Source organism: Melozone crissalis, unplaced genomic scaffold, assembly GCF_028551555.1.
Source record: "Melozone crissalis strain CALT ecotype California unplaced genomic scaffold, PUWL_Pcris_2 ptg000023l_1, whole genome shotgun sequence".
Lineage (NCBI taxonomy): Eukaryota > Metazoa > Chordata > Aves > Passeriformes > Passerellidae > Melozone > Melozone crissalis.
Window position 1 is genome coordinate 22,430,594 of NW_026535801.1, and position 18,197 is coordinate 22,448,790.

Genomic DNA, 18,197 nt, shown 5'->3' on the forward strand with positions numbered 1-18,197 from the left:
CCTTTACAGACTTAGAGCCAGAGCACAAAGCTCTTGCTCTGTTATCCTGAGCTGTGCTCTGCACACACTGCCTCTCCCTTGTGCTGCATAAGTTGAGGAGCAGATGTGGCATAGGGAGCACAAGACATTAGACATACCACTGGACAATATTCCACATAAGTAAATCTCTTCATAAATACCTTCAATAAACATGAATTGAAATGTCAATAAACATGAATTGAAATGCTATATTAAATGTAACACAAGAGCCTCTATATATTATCACAGAGCCATATTAACAACTACAATTGCTAAAGGTCTACAGTTCTTTAACACAATGCACACACCATTTGCAAAAAGGCTTACTTCTCTTCCAGTGTAAAACTTCAACTGATGTGTGAAGATCCCTATATGACTTGATACTTGTGTTATGAGAACTGTTGCCTAAATTTCTTTGTGCTGAAGTTACCAGAATTTTTTCAGGCATCCCATTTCTAAGTACTTCCTCATCATCTTTTAATGCTGCAGCAGAGCCTGCCTGATAATGGTGTTTTGTAGGCTTTATTTTGGTGAGCTGCAGCTTTTCCTTTGGAGAGCCACTCCTAAGAGTGGCTCTTTTTTCTCACTTCCACAAGAGGCTAGTAGGGGGTGCTTTGCTGAATGACAGTTTCTCCTTAAAAGAAAACTGAATGTGTATTTCTAAAGAAACCCTGCTCACTAAAAAAAGACAGCTTTTCCAAAGTGGGCCCAGTTGGACATTCAGGAGTTATTACCATGCAAAATTTTTATGTTTAAATCCTATAAAATTATCCTTTTTTTGGTAATGAAAATATTTTAGTTTGTATTGAGAGAACTTGATCTTCCAACACTTCCTGTTACAAACAGTTTCATACAAGAAATAACATAAAGTACTACAGTGATGAATACAGCAAAGACACACTTGGATCTGTCCAAAGAGTGTTGGAGTCTACAGTGTGGGTAACAATCTTTGAGCTAAAACAAAGGAAAACATTGTCTGCATCTCATAGAAAAAAATAAGAAAACAAAATCTACATTTCTAATACTTATGTTTATTATGAAACTGTCTCCAAATTAAAATAGCCCACAATACTGGTTGGTTCCAGAGATTTTATGAGGAATAATTTTTCTCTGTATTAGAAAAAACCCCAAACCCAGTCAAATAAAAGACAAAATAACCTCCAAAGTTCCACACAATAGCCATACATGAAAGGACTTCTAGCTAGTGCATCACTGTATCCAGAACAGTGGAGTTCCTACACATCACCACATTTCTGAAAGAGTTGCTCAAGCACAGGATTGTCATGAAAACACAGGTAAAAATGTGTCATCTGCCTCCCCCTGATTTGCAGCAGTCAACACGCACAGTATGGTATGAGAGCTTGTATAAACAAGAACAGCAAAAAGCTGAAGCTCAGCAGAAGCCAGAAAATGTGTTTTGTTGCACCCATTTTAAGTCATGTAAGACAGTATTTTTTGCCTTTTGTCTGACACATGTGATCATTGACGTGACTCCAAAACATCCTTTCACGGTATTTCCTCCATTTTTTTAACTGAAAGCCATTTCAAAGATTGAGAAGTCTGTAGAGACACACTCAAACACTGTGTTTTCATTGCAACTACAATCAGAAATCTTTACAGTGTAACAGCTGTACATGTACACCACCTTTCCAAACCTCCACTAGAGCTTTTTAAAAGAAAAGGGGAAAAAAGAATAATGTTGTCTTACTGAAGTTCCCATTAGGTCCCTGTTCCAAATCAAAACCAGTCAAAACAAGTAATACAAACTGGTTTTGCTTCATGGTTTAAAGGCAACTGTAGTTTGCAGAACACTGAAGTTAGGCCTAAGAGGGTCTACATTACAAGAAGGGTAAAAAGTTTTTAATACTCCTCTCCCACAAATGTCACAGGAAGTAGACAATAGGAGACATACAAAAATGAGTTGTAGCAAAGAGATTAAGAAAATACCAAAGCATCAGCTGTATAAAACCAATGGCAGCCCATATTTCTCTGAGATACAGAAGGCTGTGGTAATGAGAAAATGAATGAAATGGGCATTAGGCTTCCCAGTGGAGCACTCTGTGTAAGACAGGGAGCACCTCAATCACCCAGCAGTGAGCAGCAGTGGCGTGTGCTGCAGGGTCACGGCTCTCACCCTCATGTCCTGTTCACAACCAGGAAGTGATTTTCACCTGAATCAGATACAGATTTAAGACAAGAATCACTTCACTGTAAGCAAAGCTTTAGTGCATGTACTTGGTCTCAGAAAAAGCATTTAGCATTGGCAATCATGTGGTCACAGAATGGTCACAGGCTGAGGCAGGAGATATGAAGCTGTGACACCTGGACCAATTCTGCTGGAATCATTAAATAAATAACAGATAGAAAAACTACAAAAGGGCAACAAGGAAACAGCATGGGGCACTTTGGTATTTTAAAACTAGCACTAAACATTGATCCAGACCCAAAAGACTCCAATGTCCACCTATGTTGTTTGATCAGGTATTTTTACCATTTTCTGCAATGTTGTTCTTTATCAAAAACAACCAAATAAAACCACCAACCCACCATGTATTTTTCTTTTGACACAAAATATGCCAATATGGGAAACACCACACAAAGGGTAACCTGAATCTTATTTTACTGTAATCTGGGCTCTGTCTAGGAGAGAAGACAACTTCTTACTATTTACTAATAAATTCTAATTTCCTCATTTTTCTACTTTGACATCTCAACCACTGTGTCATGTACTGTACTATAAACAAGGACCATAGAACTCAAAGACAGAGAAGTTATAGAGTACAAACTCTCATTTCTAGAATTACTAAATTACAATTCTACAAAAGGTGTGAATATACAGCACCTTTCAAGGTCTCACATTTACCATGAACCATGTGAATAATTTCAGTCAATCTTCTAAAATATGTGCAATCAACCTCTAAATACTCGATGACCTCCAAATGCACCTTGCAAAGCTCTTAATCAGAAAAGCAATCAAATTCAAATAAAAAAGGAAATAATTGCATGGCATTTTCTCTGCAGAGTGGAAGATGAAGCCAAAGTTTTCACATCCATTAGTTGAAACAATGAATTAAAGCACACTGCCATTCTGATCACTAAATCACTTGGTCCTTCCCACTAGAGACAGAAAAAAGTGTGAATTCATAATTTTTATAATAAACCTCTAGCTTGAAAGATCATTGTTTAGCAAAGGTTGGTGAAGTTCTTAAGGCTTCCTCTTACCCTATTCCCCCACATGTGTCATTTGAATCTCTCTTACCTCACTTATTTTCCAGACATATCTGTATGAAGTTTATACTAACTGCTAAGAACAGACTCCAGAAAGCCAGGATGATAGGGGCTATGTCATTGGGTGTTAGCTGAACCAAGGTAACTGCATACATGATTTAGCATTTCACAGATGCAACTGAATTGAAACCTCAAGGGAAGAGTTTCAATCCCAGATGCACCATTTAACAGTGGGGATCAAGGGACCTTGGCAGGCTTGAGAGGGAGGCCGATGGAAACCTCATGAAGTTCAAGCAAGCCAAGTGCAAAGTCCTACTCCTGGCTTGTGGCAATCGCAGGCACTCCTACAGGCTGGGTGGAGAAGTGATTGAGAACAACCCTGTGGAAAGACTTGGGAGTGATGGTTGGTGAAAAACAACGTGAGCCATGGGGGTGCACTCACAGCTCAGAAAGCCAAATGGATCCTGGGCTGCATCCAGAGGAGTGAGGGCAGCAGGGCAGGGGAGGGGAGGGGATTCTGTCCCTCTGCTCTTGTGAGACCCCACCCCGAGTACTGCAGCCAGCTCTGGTGTCTCCAACATAAGAAGGACACAGAACTGTTGGAGCATGTCCAGAGAAGGGCTATGAAGTTGATAAGAGGACTGGAGCAAAACGGAGAAAAGTTTAGATTAGCTATTAGAAAGAAATTCTTTACTTCAGGGGTGGTAAAATACTGAACAGATTGTCCAGGGAAGCTGTGGATGCCCAAACCCTGGCACTGTTCAAGGCAGGTTTTATAAAGTCTTGAGCAACCTGGCCTAGGTTGAAGTGTCCCTGCTTATGGCAGGGGGGGTTGGGACTAGATGATCTTCAAGGTCCCCTCTAATCCTTAATATTCTATGACTCTGTGATACCCTAACAGCATATGTAGTGATGGTAAATCATCTCAAGGGTTGTAGCCTTGACTCTACATCTGAATGAACATTACAGAGCATTGCTGAAGAGGATCAACAGGGACTAAAGGCCTCTGGCACAGGGATTGTTGCTGGGGATTGCTCTATGCCCTGTATTACCAACATTGCAGCATGTGGTCCATGTTGTGCATGTTGGCAGTTCAGAGCAACATTCTGTTCTCATGTGAGACAAAATATTTTGCCAGAATGCCATTTTTGTAAACCATCTTTGCAGAAGGGAAATGGTTCAGTGGAGGCAGTAATCAACACCACAGAATTAAACTGATATTCTCCATTACCATTTTAGCAGGTCAGATTTCAAAAATTATAATCTTAATTTAATTGATACCAGGATGGTTTTATTTTAAAATCCTGGAATTGTCTTTACAGTAATTACTACACAGCTGCAAACACCATAGATAGGATACTTTCCATTGCAATCAGCATGTATAACCTGCCCTGCAGAAAACTGTATGAAATCAAATGCACAGGAGACAGATGAAAAAAATCAGAGGCAGAGAAACTTTCTGAGGAGAAGGAGATTTAAGTAAGGCTCCCTTGCTCCTTCAGATATACTCATGGGCATATAAACTATGCAGCTGCTGGATTACAAAGTTATCTGGGTTTTTCAAAAGATGCTCTGTGGGTAGTAGAACTGACAGATCTTTTGTGATTTACACTTTCTGAGTTTTCTTACCTTTATTATTTACTAAGTTGAGGTACTATTTCCATTCATGCCATTCCAATCTTGCTTTTAGCACACCTCCTTTTTCCTAACACACAGGAGTTTCTATGGATAATAAAAGTTTTAGAAGTTTTCAGGAGTGACCAGTAGAATAAGACAAATCTCAGTTTTAAAAAGAAAGAAGTAACAACACAACTTTCTTCAATGAAGTCTATATAAAATAGCATCTTTAAACATGTTTTATGGCATCAGAAACCATCTATATTTTACTATTTGCATAGGTGGAAGGAATCAGAAATGACCTCATGGCTCAGGTTTCCAGCTGAACACAGCACTCCAATCCCTTTGGATATAGAAGACACACTTGAGATTTTTTTTCCCCTGTTTTTTTAACTTTTATGTGTGTGTGTGTACGTCAGTCTTTGGTCTATAAGCACATTGGTTCTGTGTGCACACACAATACTGTTGAACAGTAGGTTGCATAGAGTCTGTTACCCAAGAACCCTGCCTACTTTTGGCACTGCTGTCACAAATCACAGAAGAGTGTCCTGCAAGAGCTGTATGATCCTTAGCATCCTACATTACACTAAACTTTGATCTAGAGACTGGAAGAAGTATGCATATAATGTTTGAAAAGATGTTTACTTAGGGTGTTATTATGTCTTCTTTGGGACACTATGTATAAATCTTGGATAAAAAGGAATGCAAAATTATTTTAAAAACACCCCCTAATTTTATTTGTAGAGGTGATAAAATACTGCTGATCATTCAAAGGTTGCTCTGAATTATGCTGAGTGAATTTTGCTCAAGTTCTCACATATGTAAAATAAAATAATGTAAAATAAACTAATTTTAGAAATGTATGACATTCTGCCTTCCCTCTCTTCACCCTGCCAAGGAAGTAGCAATAATTTTGAGAACAATACCTAAACTGAGCTGAGTCCAAGGAAGAAATGAACTTTTCATCTGCTGTTTTTTCCATTACACCCCTGTTCTCAATCAGGTGAATGTGCAAGAACAATTTCAGGAATTAAGTCTGGATTCAGAATGGTGCATTTGAAGAAACACCTTTTTACACGGCATCTCTGCAAAAAGCTAAAATCTGTAGAGGTCAAAAATTGAAAGGCCAAAAAAAAAGGTAATAATGAATTTATCCAAAGTGCTGACAACAATGCTTTTGGGTATTTGCACAACAAATCAAGTCTACTTCTAATGCAATTAACCACCAAATTGAATTTTAAATTATGCTAAAATAATATCCCACAATTACCACTTTTTTTCCCCCCCTCAAATTATGTTGGAAGAACAGTAACTGTGATTTGACCGGCAATTTCAAAACCAGTACTTTAAAACACAAAGATAGCAAAAATATCTGAAGCAGATCTAAAATCTATAAAGCTATGTTCTAAATTACTGTAAATAACAAATCAAGCAACTATTACTTATAGCAGATTCAGCAAAACCAACAGGGATGGACAGAAGAGATCTGAGCATGATGCTCTGCGTTACCGAGAATCCAAGACGCAAAGTTTGAGAATGGATATTCCCTTTTGTCCAGAAGTTCCCAAAAGAATAAAAAATAAATAATATTTCAGACAGTACAAGTGAAAATACTGCTCCCATTGTGTCAGTTACATACACATACAGCATGCCTACGTATACAGAATGGTGTGCTGTCTTCATTCACAAACAGGAAATATGGCAGTGCGCTATCAGAATGCTTTGATACTCCTAATTTTTTTCTGATGCTGAAATACATGAATAAACTGCATTCACGACTTATAATTTACTTCCAGTAGCAAACAGTTCGTTCTGTTCGTGTCTCATGACTGAGCTGAAGGATTAATGCTCCTCTGAGGAAGTGGCACCAGTGAGATACCCATTTGTCCCGTTGGCACCGCTGGTGCCGTTGGTGGCGACCGTGCTGTGCGGGCCCTTTGAGCGAGGTACTGTTTCCTCCTCATCTGAGCTTGACTCAACGTCACTTCGGGCATCCTTTGCTACCTGTACAATGTGGAAAAGAAGTGGGCAGTAGGTGACTGTAAGGAAACAACTCGGCTCTGTGGTTCAAGAGAATCAGAGAACTCACACATTTTTTCAATTTGAGTTTTGAAGGCGATTTCAGCTCTGGCACACTTCTCTGCCTTTGCCTGCCTGCACTCACTTCAAACACAGATGTCTGCACATAAATATGCCACGTGCAAAGGCAGGCTGAGAACTCGGCACTGGTGCACTGAAGGTAGTATGGCCAAGTGCTCAAGGCAAAGGGTTTTGTACAGACCGAAGTAAACAACAATCCAAGCTCCCAAATTCAACCCAGGCTCAGTCCCCCTGCCTTCCTACTAACTACAACTGTCCTTCATTTGGAGTGCTGCTCTTTGACCTGATAATACAAAGTGTTCAACCCAACTTCCTGCCCCTTACTTCCCGACTCACTGGAGACCACGTGGCTCCAGGGAACACTGTTGTGTGCTCGCAGGAGGAGACACGAGCACTGCTTGAAGTAAAACTCATCACCTAACTCTAGTCTCTGACTTCAGACAAGTGGTGAGAATGGCACTTGCAAGATGTGGACATAGTCCAGTTCAGTCTCTAAAACAGGAATAACAGTTCAGCTGTGTGCCCCATTGTGTCACTGGAAAGGTGTTTCAGAAACAGATGGACCTTAGCTGCTGTTTCCTGCTAATTTTCAGCTGACTTCTTTGAAAAATCTTGAAAATCTCCAAAATTAGCAAGAGTCCACCAGATACAATGGAAAAAAAGAACCAGCATCAACAGAAAGAGGTCTGAAGTTTAACCTGCATGCCTGTTTCTACTATTTGTAGAGCTCAGCATCCCAATTTCTTCATGATCGATCCACAATCCATCTGCTGGTTGCCACAATCAGGCAATTACAGCTGACTTCACTACAGCAAATGGACATAAAAGGGGGCAAACACATGGTGAGTCTTTTTCCTGAAGAACTAAAAAATGCTTAAAGAACAGGGCCACTGTGTAATTTTTCGCTTACAGTAATTCTCCTCTCCTTTGGAAAGTCTTCTTGACAATTCCGCTCTTATCTCAAAAAAAGCCATTTGCCTTTGGAGCTCTCAGTGTTGCCCTTGCAATATTACAGTACCTGAGTGACACCATTCTGCTTGGAACCAGTGAAAGACGAAAACAGTTCCCATACATCTCCCAGTAAGTAAAGTTTTTAATGCCAATGTCTAGCAAGCCCACAATTCTGACACCTGCGAAACTGGACTTCAGCTGAAAGAAATTTGGTTCCATACTTTACAGAGCTTCAATTAATAGGTTACTTCAATGTCTTTCATATAAAGGAACTTTTATATTGCAGCTGATGGCAGTACAGAAATACACTTAGAATTATACCCTTATCAGACAGAAGAGAATGGTCTCAGCACACAGTACTGGGCACCTGGGATCTATGTGATGGCAGAGCAGATGACTGAACAATTCTGCTTCAACTTAAATTTTCTTAATAGATTCACTGCCAATTTTTCTGCTAGGGTCCTGCCATAAAGCCAAAAATCAAAATAAGATTCTGTGCTGTAGCCAGTTCTTCTAAACATGGGATCTGCTCCCTTTGTTTTTAAAATGCAGCCACGAAGCAGTCTTTGCACTTAAAACCTGACATGAATGCAACACATCTTGCAGTACTTAGTACTTATCTGTAAGATATCTGTAATGTGTTGTGAAAATAGTTTTTATTTTTATTGCAGAAATAGAAAGAATGAGGAAGTTAAAATCTGAAGGAAAATTAATCCTCTGTATATATGTCATACATATCCATCTCTAACCTAGTCACTGTGTTACTGCAAGTGTCTGACTCTGCTTTAACTCTGTGTAACAATCTCAATTTTCTCCTGTGCAACTGTTGGAACTACAAGGTGAAGGAATTACAGTCTCAAGTGTGTGTCCTGAATGTTGACAGAGCAGATGCGTATCCTGCTGAGATACATACATATATATATATGTGTGTGTATACACACACACACACATATCTTATCTATCTATCTATTTATCTATATCGATCTAATCGATCTATGTCTGTATGTAAAAAGGTGAAGCATAATAGCACCCAGATACTACAGACAGAAGTGGGTTGTAATGGTTTTGGGGGATGCATAGCCAAGAGGTAAAAAATAGCCTTTCCAAATAGTCTTTACTTAAATATATAAATACAAACAATGGATGAATACGAAGCAGAAACCACAAATTAAAAGAACCAAAGCATCCCAAACCACAAACACCAGTGTTGTCAGAATAAATCTTTGCATAGTAAATTTAAAGAAACTTACATGCAAGGGGTTCCACTTCCCAGCCTTCCAGCACAGCACAAGGGAAAGGATAAACAAGCAGAGTAAGAGACAGGAAGAAGAAGCCTTTGAAGTCACTGGTTTAATTCAGACAGGACAGCTGAGGCTAATAACTTCTAAAAGCAGAGCAGACTAAAGTGTGCCTTCCAGGCAAAATTCAGCTCGTGAATGCACTGTCTTTCACAGATGGAGTGGCAGATTCTGGGCTCTGCCAGTGCATGGCTGAGCTCCCGAGTACATTCACAGGTAGCAATTTTCTGGAGAACAATCCCATTCACTTTGGGGTCAGTCACATCAATATGCTCTGCTCTTTAAGGGCAAAGTGTCCTGACTTTACATGATCTGCAAGGATTAGTTCTACCATCTGCACACAAGCCTTATGTCTGCACAGCAACTGTAATGTATTTTTGGGGGTGACATCTTCCTGTCAAATGTACCACTGGCAGCAAGACAATAAAGTCTAGCCCAAACAGTCTTGCTCTGGGAATGCTAGAAAGAAAATACAGAGCTCTTTGCAGTACCTCATTAATACCAAAACCCAGAAGAGGCTGTGATCAGTAATTTTGCCACTAGCAAACACAGCCGAATTTCATTTTCATTTCATATTACTGCTATCACTTCCAGCTGTGAAATGAACATTTTGCTAACAACTACTATAAAGAAGAAAAACAGAACTGGCAGCCCCAAGAAAGCAGTTTACTTGTTGGGTTTCTTTAACCTGATTTCCCTAATGTAGTTTAGTTCAGTGTACTACACTGTAAAAAAGAACTGCAGAAACACATATAAAGACAATCACTATACAGAGTATTATTAACCTATCTGACAATCATTAGCAGTGGGGGAAAGTTTCCAAGAAAGGAAAGAAGAGTTTATCTAAAACAAGATGTGTCTTCAGTAGCATGTTATGGATTAGAAAAAAAAGAAATGAACCCAAACAAAAAGTTACTTCTCTTGATAATAGAAAAATAGAAATCATGAAACAGAACCGTGTTGTCTTACCTTGCCCTTTGAAATAGCTTTGTAGGCTGCCTTTATGATTAGGTAAGACCAAAAACAATGCAGAATTTGAAGAACCATAAGCAGCACATTGAAGACCCACAAGGCAGGAAAATTGCCCAGAGCTTCATACAGTTCAAACAACGTTGTATTTAATATCCTAGAAAAAAAAGGGACAGAAAAATAATAACAATTTCCTTAAGCCAACAATCTCAAAGAAGTTATTTTTAAATCAAAATGACAAGTACTTAATTAGATGGGATCCACACAGACAGTTGGTTGTCAAAGCAATAGTGACTTGGACTGAATCACACAGGTGTCTCCAGAGAGAAACAACATCAAAATGTTGCTTTCAATATTTAATTTGAGTTGTAAACATTGCAAACAGAAAACAAAGGTCCTCAGTGTGCATTTCTTCTCTTCATCTATACAGCTAGCAGGTGTTGGCTGACCCAAATAACTCCTTCCCTGATTGATAACAAAAGTTACTGGCCCCCATATTAGCCACTGTTTTGCACTAAATCCGATTTGCACAACACTTTTGCACAACCAAGAGTGAGGCTTGGCAGTTACATCCAGGACAGGTGGGCAATGGACAGTGAGGGGTGGGAGACCTCATTGCAGCCTTCTGGTACTTAAAGGGGGCTTATAAAAAACACGGGGATAAACTTTTTAGTAGGGCCTGTTGAGATAAAACAATGGCTAATGGTTTTAAGCTAAAAGAGGGTAGATTGAGGCTAGATCTAAAGAAGAGGATTTTTACAATGAGAGTGGTAAAACACTGGAACAGATTACCCAGAGAGGTTGTAGACTCCCCATCCCTGCAAACACTCAAGGTCAGGTTGGACAAGGCTCTGAGAAATCTGATCTAGATGAAGATGTCCCTGCTTGTAGGGGGATAGAATATAAGAAAATCAAGATAGTGTAGAAAGTAATCTTACCCCTAAGGAGTTGCAGCTGGGCCAATTAGCAAAGATTGGGAACAGGCCTGACTTTAACAGGCCACAGCTGTAAGCAATGAGAAGAAGAGTGCTATAAAAGAGTGGGGTGGCTGGTTGAAAAGGGAACTGGAATCAGTTGGTTGCTTTGTGAAGAAGAAAGAGTCAGTGCCCTGAGGAGCTGCTCATGAGAAACACCAAGAAGGCATGAAACATTTGTGATAAGGAGACAACAGTATGGAACCCCTGCAATAAGATGACAACACCTGCTCATTGCAGGCAGGTTGGGCTGAATGACATTTAAAGATCCCTTGCAATCCAGATCATTCCATGACTAAGAAATGCAGGCAGTTCTACATGTTTGAAACAAATTTTTGAGAATCAGCATTTCAGATGCAGGCAGTAAACTGATGTCATAATGAACTTCTGAAGCTTTGCTAATCCAGCACTAACTTTCTGCTCAAATACACTGCCACAGCAGGTGATTTCAATCTATCTTAGCAAACAGCCTGACAGCAGAGTGAAGAACAGATGATAGAAACAATGTCATTTTTAAAAACAAATAACGATCTAGGAATGGCTGTTAATTAGTGGAAAAAAATAAGGCAATATAAGGACTTGTCAAACGTCATCCACTTTCCCTACTGATGCATAAATTCATTAAAAACTCGGCTGCCTTTCTGTTCTTTCGCCTGTTTTAGCTCGGCCATCCCCGCCGGTCGCTAGATGGCGCGTTCAGCCCGGCAGCTCCGGACCCCGCACGGGCGCACAGCCGCGCTCAACTCCGCGCAGAAATTAGGGATACTCCTCTCATCCTTCTAATAACCAACCGCATTTCCCACAGCTCTTTCCAGCAGCATCAAACCAATTAAAAAAAAAAAAAACAACAAAACCAAAGTAGTACGAGTATGAAATATGTACAGACAACAAAATCAGAATACCACATTTAGTGGTAATGATACACACCCAATGGTTGTAACACCACTGATCAAAAAGCAACCAGTGATTGCTGATACACTCGACTCAATACTGTATGGGTACTTCATAGTACTTCTACCTTTTCATTTTTGCCTTCTTACAGAAGTTGAATGTTTTGTAACCTTCCTAGACAGTGTTTTTACACTGTCTTCTGCTTATGGTGTGAGCACCAGAAAATGTTTTCCAGTTTGCAAAACCCCCATCATATTATTGCTTCTGTCAGGTGGAACTCTTCAGTCTCAGCTTTGTGCAATTTGTTCTGCCAGTGGCAGCTATATTTGTCACAGTAACACCCCACTTTACAGTTCAAGGGGACACTCTCATCACATCAAAACAGACGTGGAGTCAGCACTGTTCAACTTCACCACTGCTTACTGCAGTTCTAACCATTATATCAAATTCAAACTTGAAATCAACAACTCCTGTATATAAAGTTACCATTGTTTACACTCAACTGTCTCTATGTCTAAAACTTCAAATGCCAGAGAATTGTAAATAAAGCTTCTGCAGGTTTCTGTTTATATTTTATTAACTGGACCAAATTCATCTCTGGGGACTTCCACAGAAGTCAAGTAAAAAAAGCAGCATTAGAGATGAGTTAGCCCACTCTGGCAGAAGTCAGGAAGAAAGCAAGGCCAAAAAGAGTGCTTCTGGTATCAAAAACCCATGTCCCATGTGCAAATGACTCATATATTGTGTATCAGATAGGGAAATAAGCCTCAATGAAAAAGCAGACTGCTTTCTAATCTGTTGTGTCTGGCAAACTAAGGACAGGACTGGAATTCTCCATTAAAGCTGCAAAAAGAATCTCATTAATTGGCCATCAATGCTAACAGGGGGTTCAGTGGTCTGATGTGCAGGCTAGGTGTTCATGTTGAACTAAGGCTATGTCCAAGCACCTACAGAGCAGAAGCTGAGTGAAAAATACAGAAAATTACAGAAAAAATAGATGTGAGCAAATAAACTCTCAAAATAAATAAATTATTTCATATTAAAAGTCTGAAATGGGGAAAAATTCATAAGGTTATGAGTCAGAATATATGGAGAAATTCTACTTGCAGAGAATGAGGAAGAAGGGGAGGAAAGATAGGTTAGACCACTTTCCATGAATTTCACTGCTTCAAGTATTCAATGGAACCATTTTAATCAACTGCACAAGTAATAGGGACTGGAAATAGCAGCACAAAAATAGATGGAGGAGAAAGTGCCTATAAGATGCATATGCAAATAAATATTGGATTCAAATAGTCAGAAAAGCACTTAAATCTGTAAACACACTTTTCAAAGCTCTCCAGTGATTAAATCCCAGCTTTTCATAATGAATGGTGGAAACTTCGATTCTTGGGTATCTGACTTGAAACAGCTGGACTTGATCTCACAGGGGAAAACTACCTTAAGCTGCAAGTGCTCTACCTTTCTGAAAACTTTTGCCAGCATTTCTCAGATCTTTGCAATTTGCAACTAAATGTTAGCTTCTGCTTTTGAAAATAATTTCTGTACTGTTTGTTTTCTGAGCCCCTGGAAGACTTTGACAGCTGGAGAACACAACACAATTTCATAGAACGTATTCTTCCCTGGTTAAATGAATTCCAAGGAGGGTTGTGCACCTGGCTGTGTGAAGCACTCAGTTTAGCATCTTGAATTAAGCAGTACGGCTGATGAAAGCAAATAAAAATAAATTCACCACTTAAGATCCAATCTACTCTTACAGAAATCTGTGGTATTTTTTTCAGGAATGCTGCCACAGTATCTGAGCCACTGGGAGAGATAATCCCGTACTTACTGTACTACCACTCTAATTAAACACTCAGAATAAAATGAACACATTTTCATCAACTACTAAACAATCACCTGCAACACACCAACAGTAACACAAATTTTTGGTCTAGTCTCTAGCTCTTTATCTAGCCAGCAAAGCAGTACTTGGGACACTAGAAGTAACAGATCCACACTGACTCATTAACATTACACTCCCCTCCCACAACTCAGTGGGCCCAAATCCAGGCCCTTGGGTGTCAGCTACTAATTCTTGGCAAATTGATTCCTTGTCTTGCACCAAGGATGAAAGGAAAACCTGGAGATGAAGGGAGATAAATAAAGAGAGGAATGGGTGGAAGAGTAAAATCCTTATCTATATTGTCTGAGAACTGATAAAAGCGTTCTATGTTTGCTTCTGAAAGGATCCTGAGAGAAACAAAAAGAGCTGAAAAGGAGGATCATGTGGAAGGAGCAGGTATTCTTCCAGACAAACAAGAAATTAGTGATAAACTCTGTTTGCAGAATGATGCATAGCAGCAAGATGGGCACTATTATCACATCCAGTGGGAGCAGAAACTGCAGCTGAAATTAGTGCTACTGCAAGTTGCCTTCTCTTCTGCAGCACTGCCCAGTGCCCAATATTCTGCTGCAACATGCTGAATTAAAGTCACTTTGTTAACACAGCACAATAGATGGGAGTCTCAGACATGGCCAAGGACAGCACAATACAATACCAGCTTGTCTAAATAATTCAGAATAAATGTCTTTATCCCCATTATGTGTGTATTAGACAACAGTATTCTATATTGCAGTGTAACACCTGTATTGGGACACCTTTCAATACTGCATGCATTACCAAGAAAATATGTAATTACATTTATGTAATTATGTAGTTACATTAATTATCCCATTTAGTGCAAGTAACTCAACAGTGCTCCTACCAGCAATGCTTCAAAGTTTCTGCCCCTTTTTAAAATTTTTCCTTTAAAAAACCAAACATTTGCACCAAAACATAGTCATTTACTCTTCATTATATGTGGTAAAAGTGACTATGACCAGAGAATAAAGAGTCAGGAGTTCTAAATTGTGAATTTAGCTGTTATATTAACTTATGTGATCTAAGAAATTCTCAAATTTCTTTACACAGTTCATTTTTTGTTAAAGATGTGCACAGAGTATTGGCACACCTTGCTGGCCACATAAAGATGAGTTATTAGCTTGATAAAACACTGTGGACTACTTCTTTAACAGATGCCATAAAAGTGATAGGTAGAAAAAAATGTCACTGAGATTCACTGAGATAAATGAAGAGCAGTGGAGTGTGAGAGTACATGTATGTGCACATGTTGATCAGCCACAGGATGATAAATCAGACACTTTCATCAGTGGTCAAGATTCACCTCTAGGATTTAGACCTTGATTGAAATCTGACAGGACTTCATATCCCAGGATGTCCTAGTTACATTTAAGGTCAGTGCTACACAACAGACCTTACACACAGATGTTTCTGCATGAGACTTCAAATGAGTTAAACAGTTTTTTACCTGAGAAGTGTATGGAATCATACACAAAACAGTCATCAAATTGAGGAAACTTTGGTTTACAGCACTCCATGTACTGGAGTCCTCAAGCCGCAGTGCAGCTAAATATTTAATTATAGCAAATCCAGTAGGTTAAGGGCTACACTGCCAAGTTTTTCATCTGAGTTTCAGCTTGGCCAGCTGCTGTGTCTATATCACTGTTCTGCTTCTTGGTTCTTGCTGAGTGGGAGAACAAGCTTGTTTCCCTTTCCAGATCCTGCTGTCTCTTACATTTTCAGTCCTCCAGAGTATCAGTGCATGGCAAATACAAGAGAAGCAGCAGAAACCCACTGTGAACAGAGAACAGTCAGATGAACCAGTCACCCACACAGAAGCAATGAAGCAGGGAAAGGACTGGGAGAGAGAGAGAGAGATGATCTTTCAACAGCATCTCAGAGTGATTCATCAGATTGTCTGTTTGGTGATGCTCATTACCCTCCTTCTTTTAGAGAGCTGATGAAAGATCTCTGCAAAATGCAGTGACAGAAAGAATATAACCTATTGAGTCAGTATTCAGAGCAACATTAAATCCACACACTTCAGTTTTATCAGTGAGGTCAGTTCCACACGGCATTCTGCTCACCCACAGCAGCCCCACATCAGGGATCTCCTGACAGGGCACCAATACATGCCCAGCTGCTGTGGGCTGGGTGGCTCCTGTCCTAATGCCAATCAGGAACAAGATGTCTTTGCAGAAATTACAGCCCTGCCACTGAGACTGTGTTATTTTAAGTCCTGTGTGCAGATCAATAGGATTTCCAATTACTTAACTAAAATGATGGAGCAGGCAGGAAATTATTCATCTTTGATGTACTGTAGAAGAGACCTGACCTAGCTGTCACTGTCCTGGTTTCAGCTGTGCTTTTCACTCAATTCCTTCTCATCAGCACTTACTGCCCATTAGCTGATTTTGCAGCCACTGGTATGAATAGTAGCATTTACACTCTTGAGGATAGAAAAAACAAAGATACAAGGTCATAGGCACTTTCACAATCCAAACTCAAACCTCAGGAGAGTCCTTCATAGACATCAGGTTATGGAGAGAACTCAAGTTTCCTAGCAGAATGTAATTATACCCAGCAAGATGTTGTATCAGTAATGTGTTATGGCAAAATGCTTGTGTAAAGGCCCATGATAATAACTCACAGGTACTGAAGAACTGTGTTATGCTAAGAATGACACTTCCAAATCTGAAAATCTTCAGGCACCTATAAAACTTTTATATGAGCAACAGAGAACACATATCAAGATCCATTTTCCTGGAGTGCATATTATTCTCCAAAGAGGAAAAGCATTTGTTGTAAATTATATAGTTTCCAATCTTTGCAAAACAGAGTATCAGAGTATAAAAAAGCCATCCTTCTGCCTCTTTCTGTTGAGTAAAACTAAGTGCAGTTGTGCTAAACTATATGCAACATCAACGTCTGTGATATTTCAGTTTTCAGTTTAATCCAATTGTCTTAATAATTATTTATTCTTTCAGACATATTAGGGTCAAGCTCTGTCATTGTGCAGCCCCAATGAAAGCTATGGAATGTGTTCATTTACATGGGGCTGGGTTTCTCCCAGGGTGCTCAGCCACCATGAGCCCCTCCCAGCTGAACACAAATGAGATTCCAGCCCCATCAGGGCTGCTGATCTTGGTGATCAAAAGTCATTGACTGTTTCAAGCTGCTAAGTTAACTTACTCTCCTGCTTTTGCACAGCTATGATTTTTACATCCCACATCTGTCAGAAGCTTGCAGTAGCATTGTTCTGCTTTTGTACTGACTCTGTAGCACCACAAAATACGTGCCAGTAACAGCAAACCCTGGTGCTAAAGAGAGCTCTAAGAGAAAAGGGGCTGAGAATAGGCAGAATGTCTGCACAAGTTCAAACTACCTACCTGAGCTGATTTAAAAGTGGCTAAGACATCTGGCCGCAAGAAAAACAACCATGCTGCTTCCCCTGACACATTTATGCCAGAATAATTCTGAGCAAGAGAAGTCCCTCTGCACAGGTGTCTTTCCTGTTTCCAATTGGAGCACAGGTTTTAGACAGGACATTTTTCTTAATTAAAAAAGAAGTAAGAACACTAACGGAATAGGCTATCCTTGACAACAGAAAGCATTATTATAGCCACAGAGTACAGTCTGTAGAAACTAAAAATAAGAATGGGTTTGGAAGTCTAATTACATCTTTTTTCATATAATTTTTTCCTGCTATGATCACATGAAAATTTTAAAAACAGCAACTCTGAGCAAATGCCACATTTTGTTATTTACATTGCAAGCCCATAATGGTGACTGACACCTCTAACCTTTCCATTTCTTATAGCTTCCCTGTAAATAGCTGGATTAGTATTAACCTGTACTCCAAAGATTTCACCCTTGCTTCTTGTAAAACTCCAGAGGCCTGAGTTCACAAATGCTGTAAAAAATTGGAGGAAAGAAAATAACTAGGCATTAGAAAGGATAACATCTGATAATGTTCAGTCAGAAGCAGATGGGATGACAGCACTATATACACTCTGCTAAAGAGCTAAGACAAGAGTTGTGAGTAATTTATAAAGACTTAGTTAATTAAATCTTCTTTTTAATCCATAAATTGAAGTCTATGAGTTCTTTGAATATACTATTGTTAGTTTGCCAAAACCTTGTTATCAAATGCTCTTGATAAACTGATTGATTATAAGTTGCCTGCTGAAACTACAAACAGACTGAAATGTAAGCACATCAGATAATTTTTGCTAGTTCTACAGCATCCACTCAATGATAGTATGAATA

The 18,197-nt window shown here is 39.4% G+C and overlaps 1 protein-coding gene across 1 annotated transcript in view; it reads right to left on the minus strand.

The window, feature by feature from the left end:
* Positions 1–6,139: 6,139 nt before the first annotated feature.
* The window catches only part of CERS6 (ceramide synthase 6), a 93,084-nt gene continuing 81,026 nt past the window's right edge, over positions 6,140–18,197 (minus strand). The window contains exons 9-11 of the mRNA XM_054277989.1: positions 10,182–10,338; positions 9,165–9,188; positions 6,140–6,867 (exon numbers count right to left, since the gene is read on the minus strand). Coding sequence (XP_054133964.1) covers positions 6,706–6,867; positions 9,165–9,188; positions 10,182–10,338 — 343 coding nt within the window. The 3' untranslated portion in view covers positions 6,140–6,705. The remainder of the gene's footprint in view (positions 6,868–9,164; positions 9,189–10,181; positions 10,339–18,197) is intronic.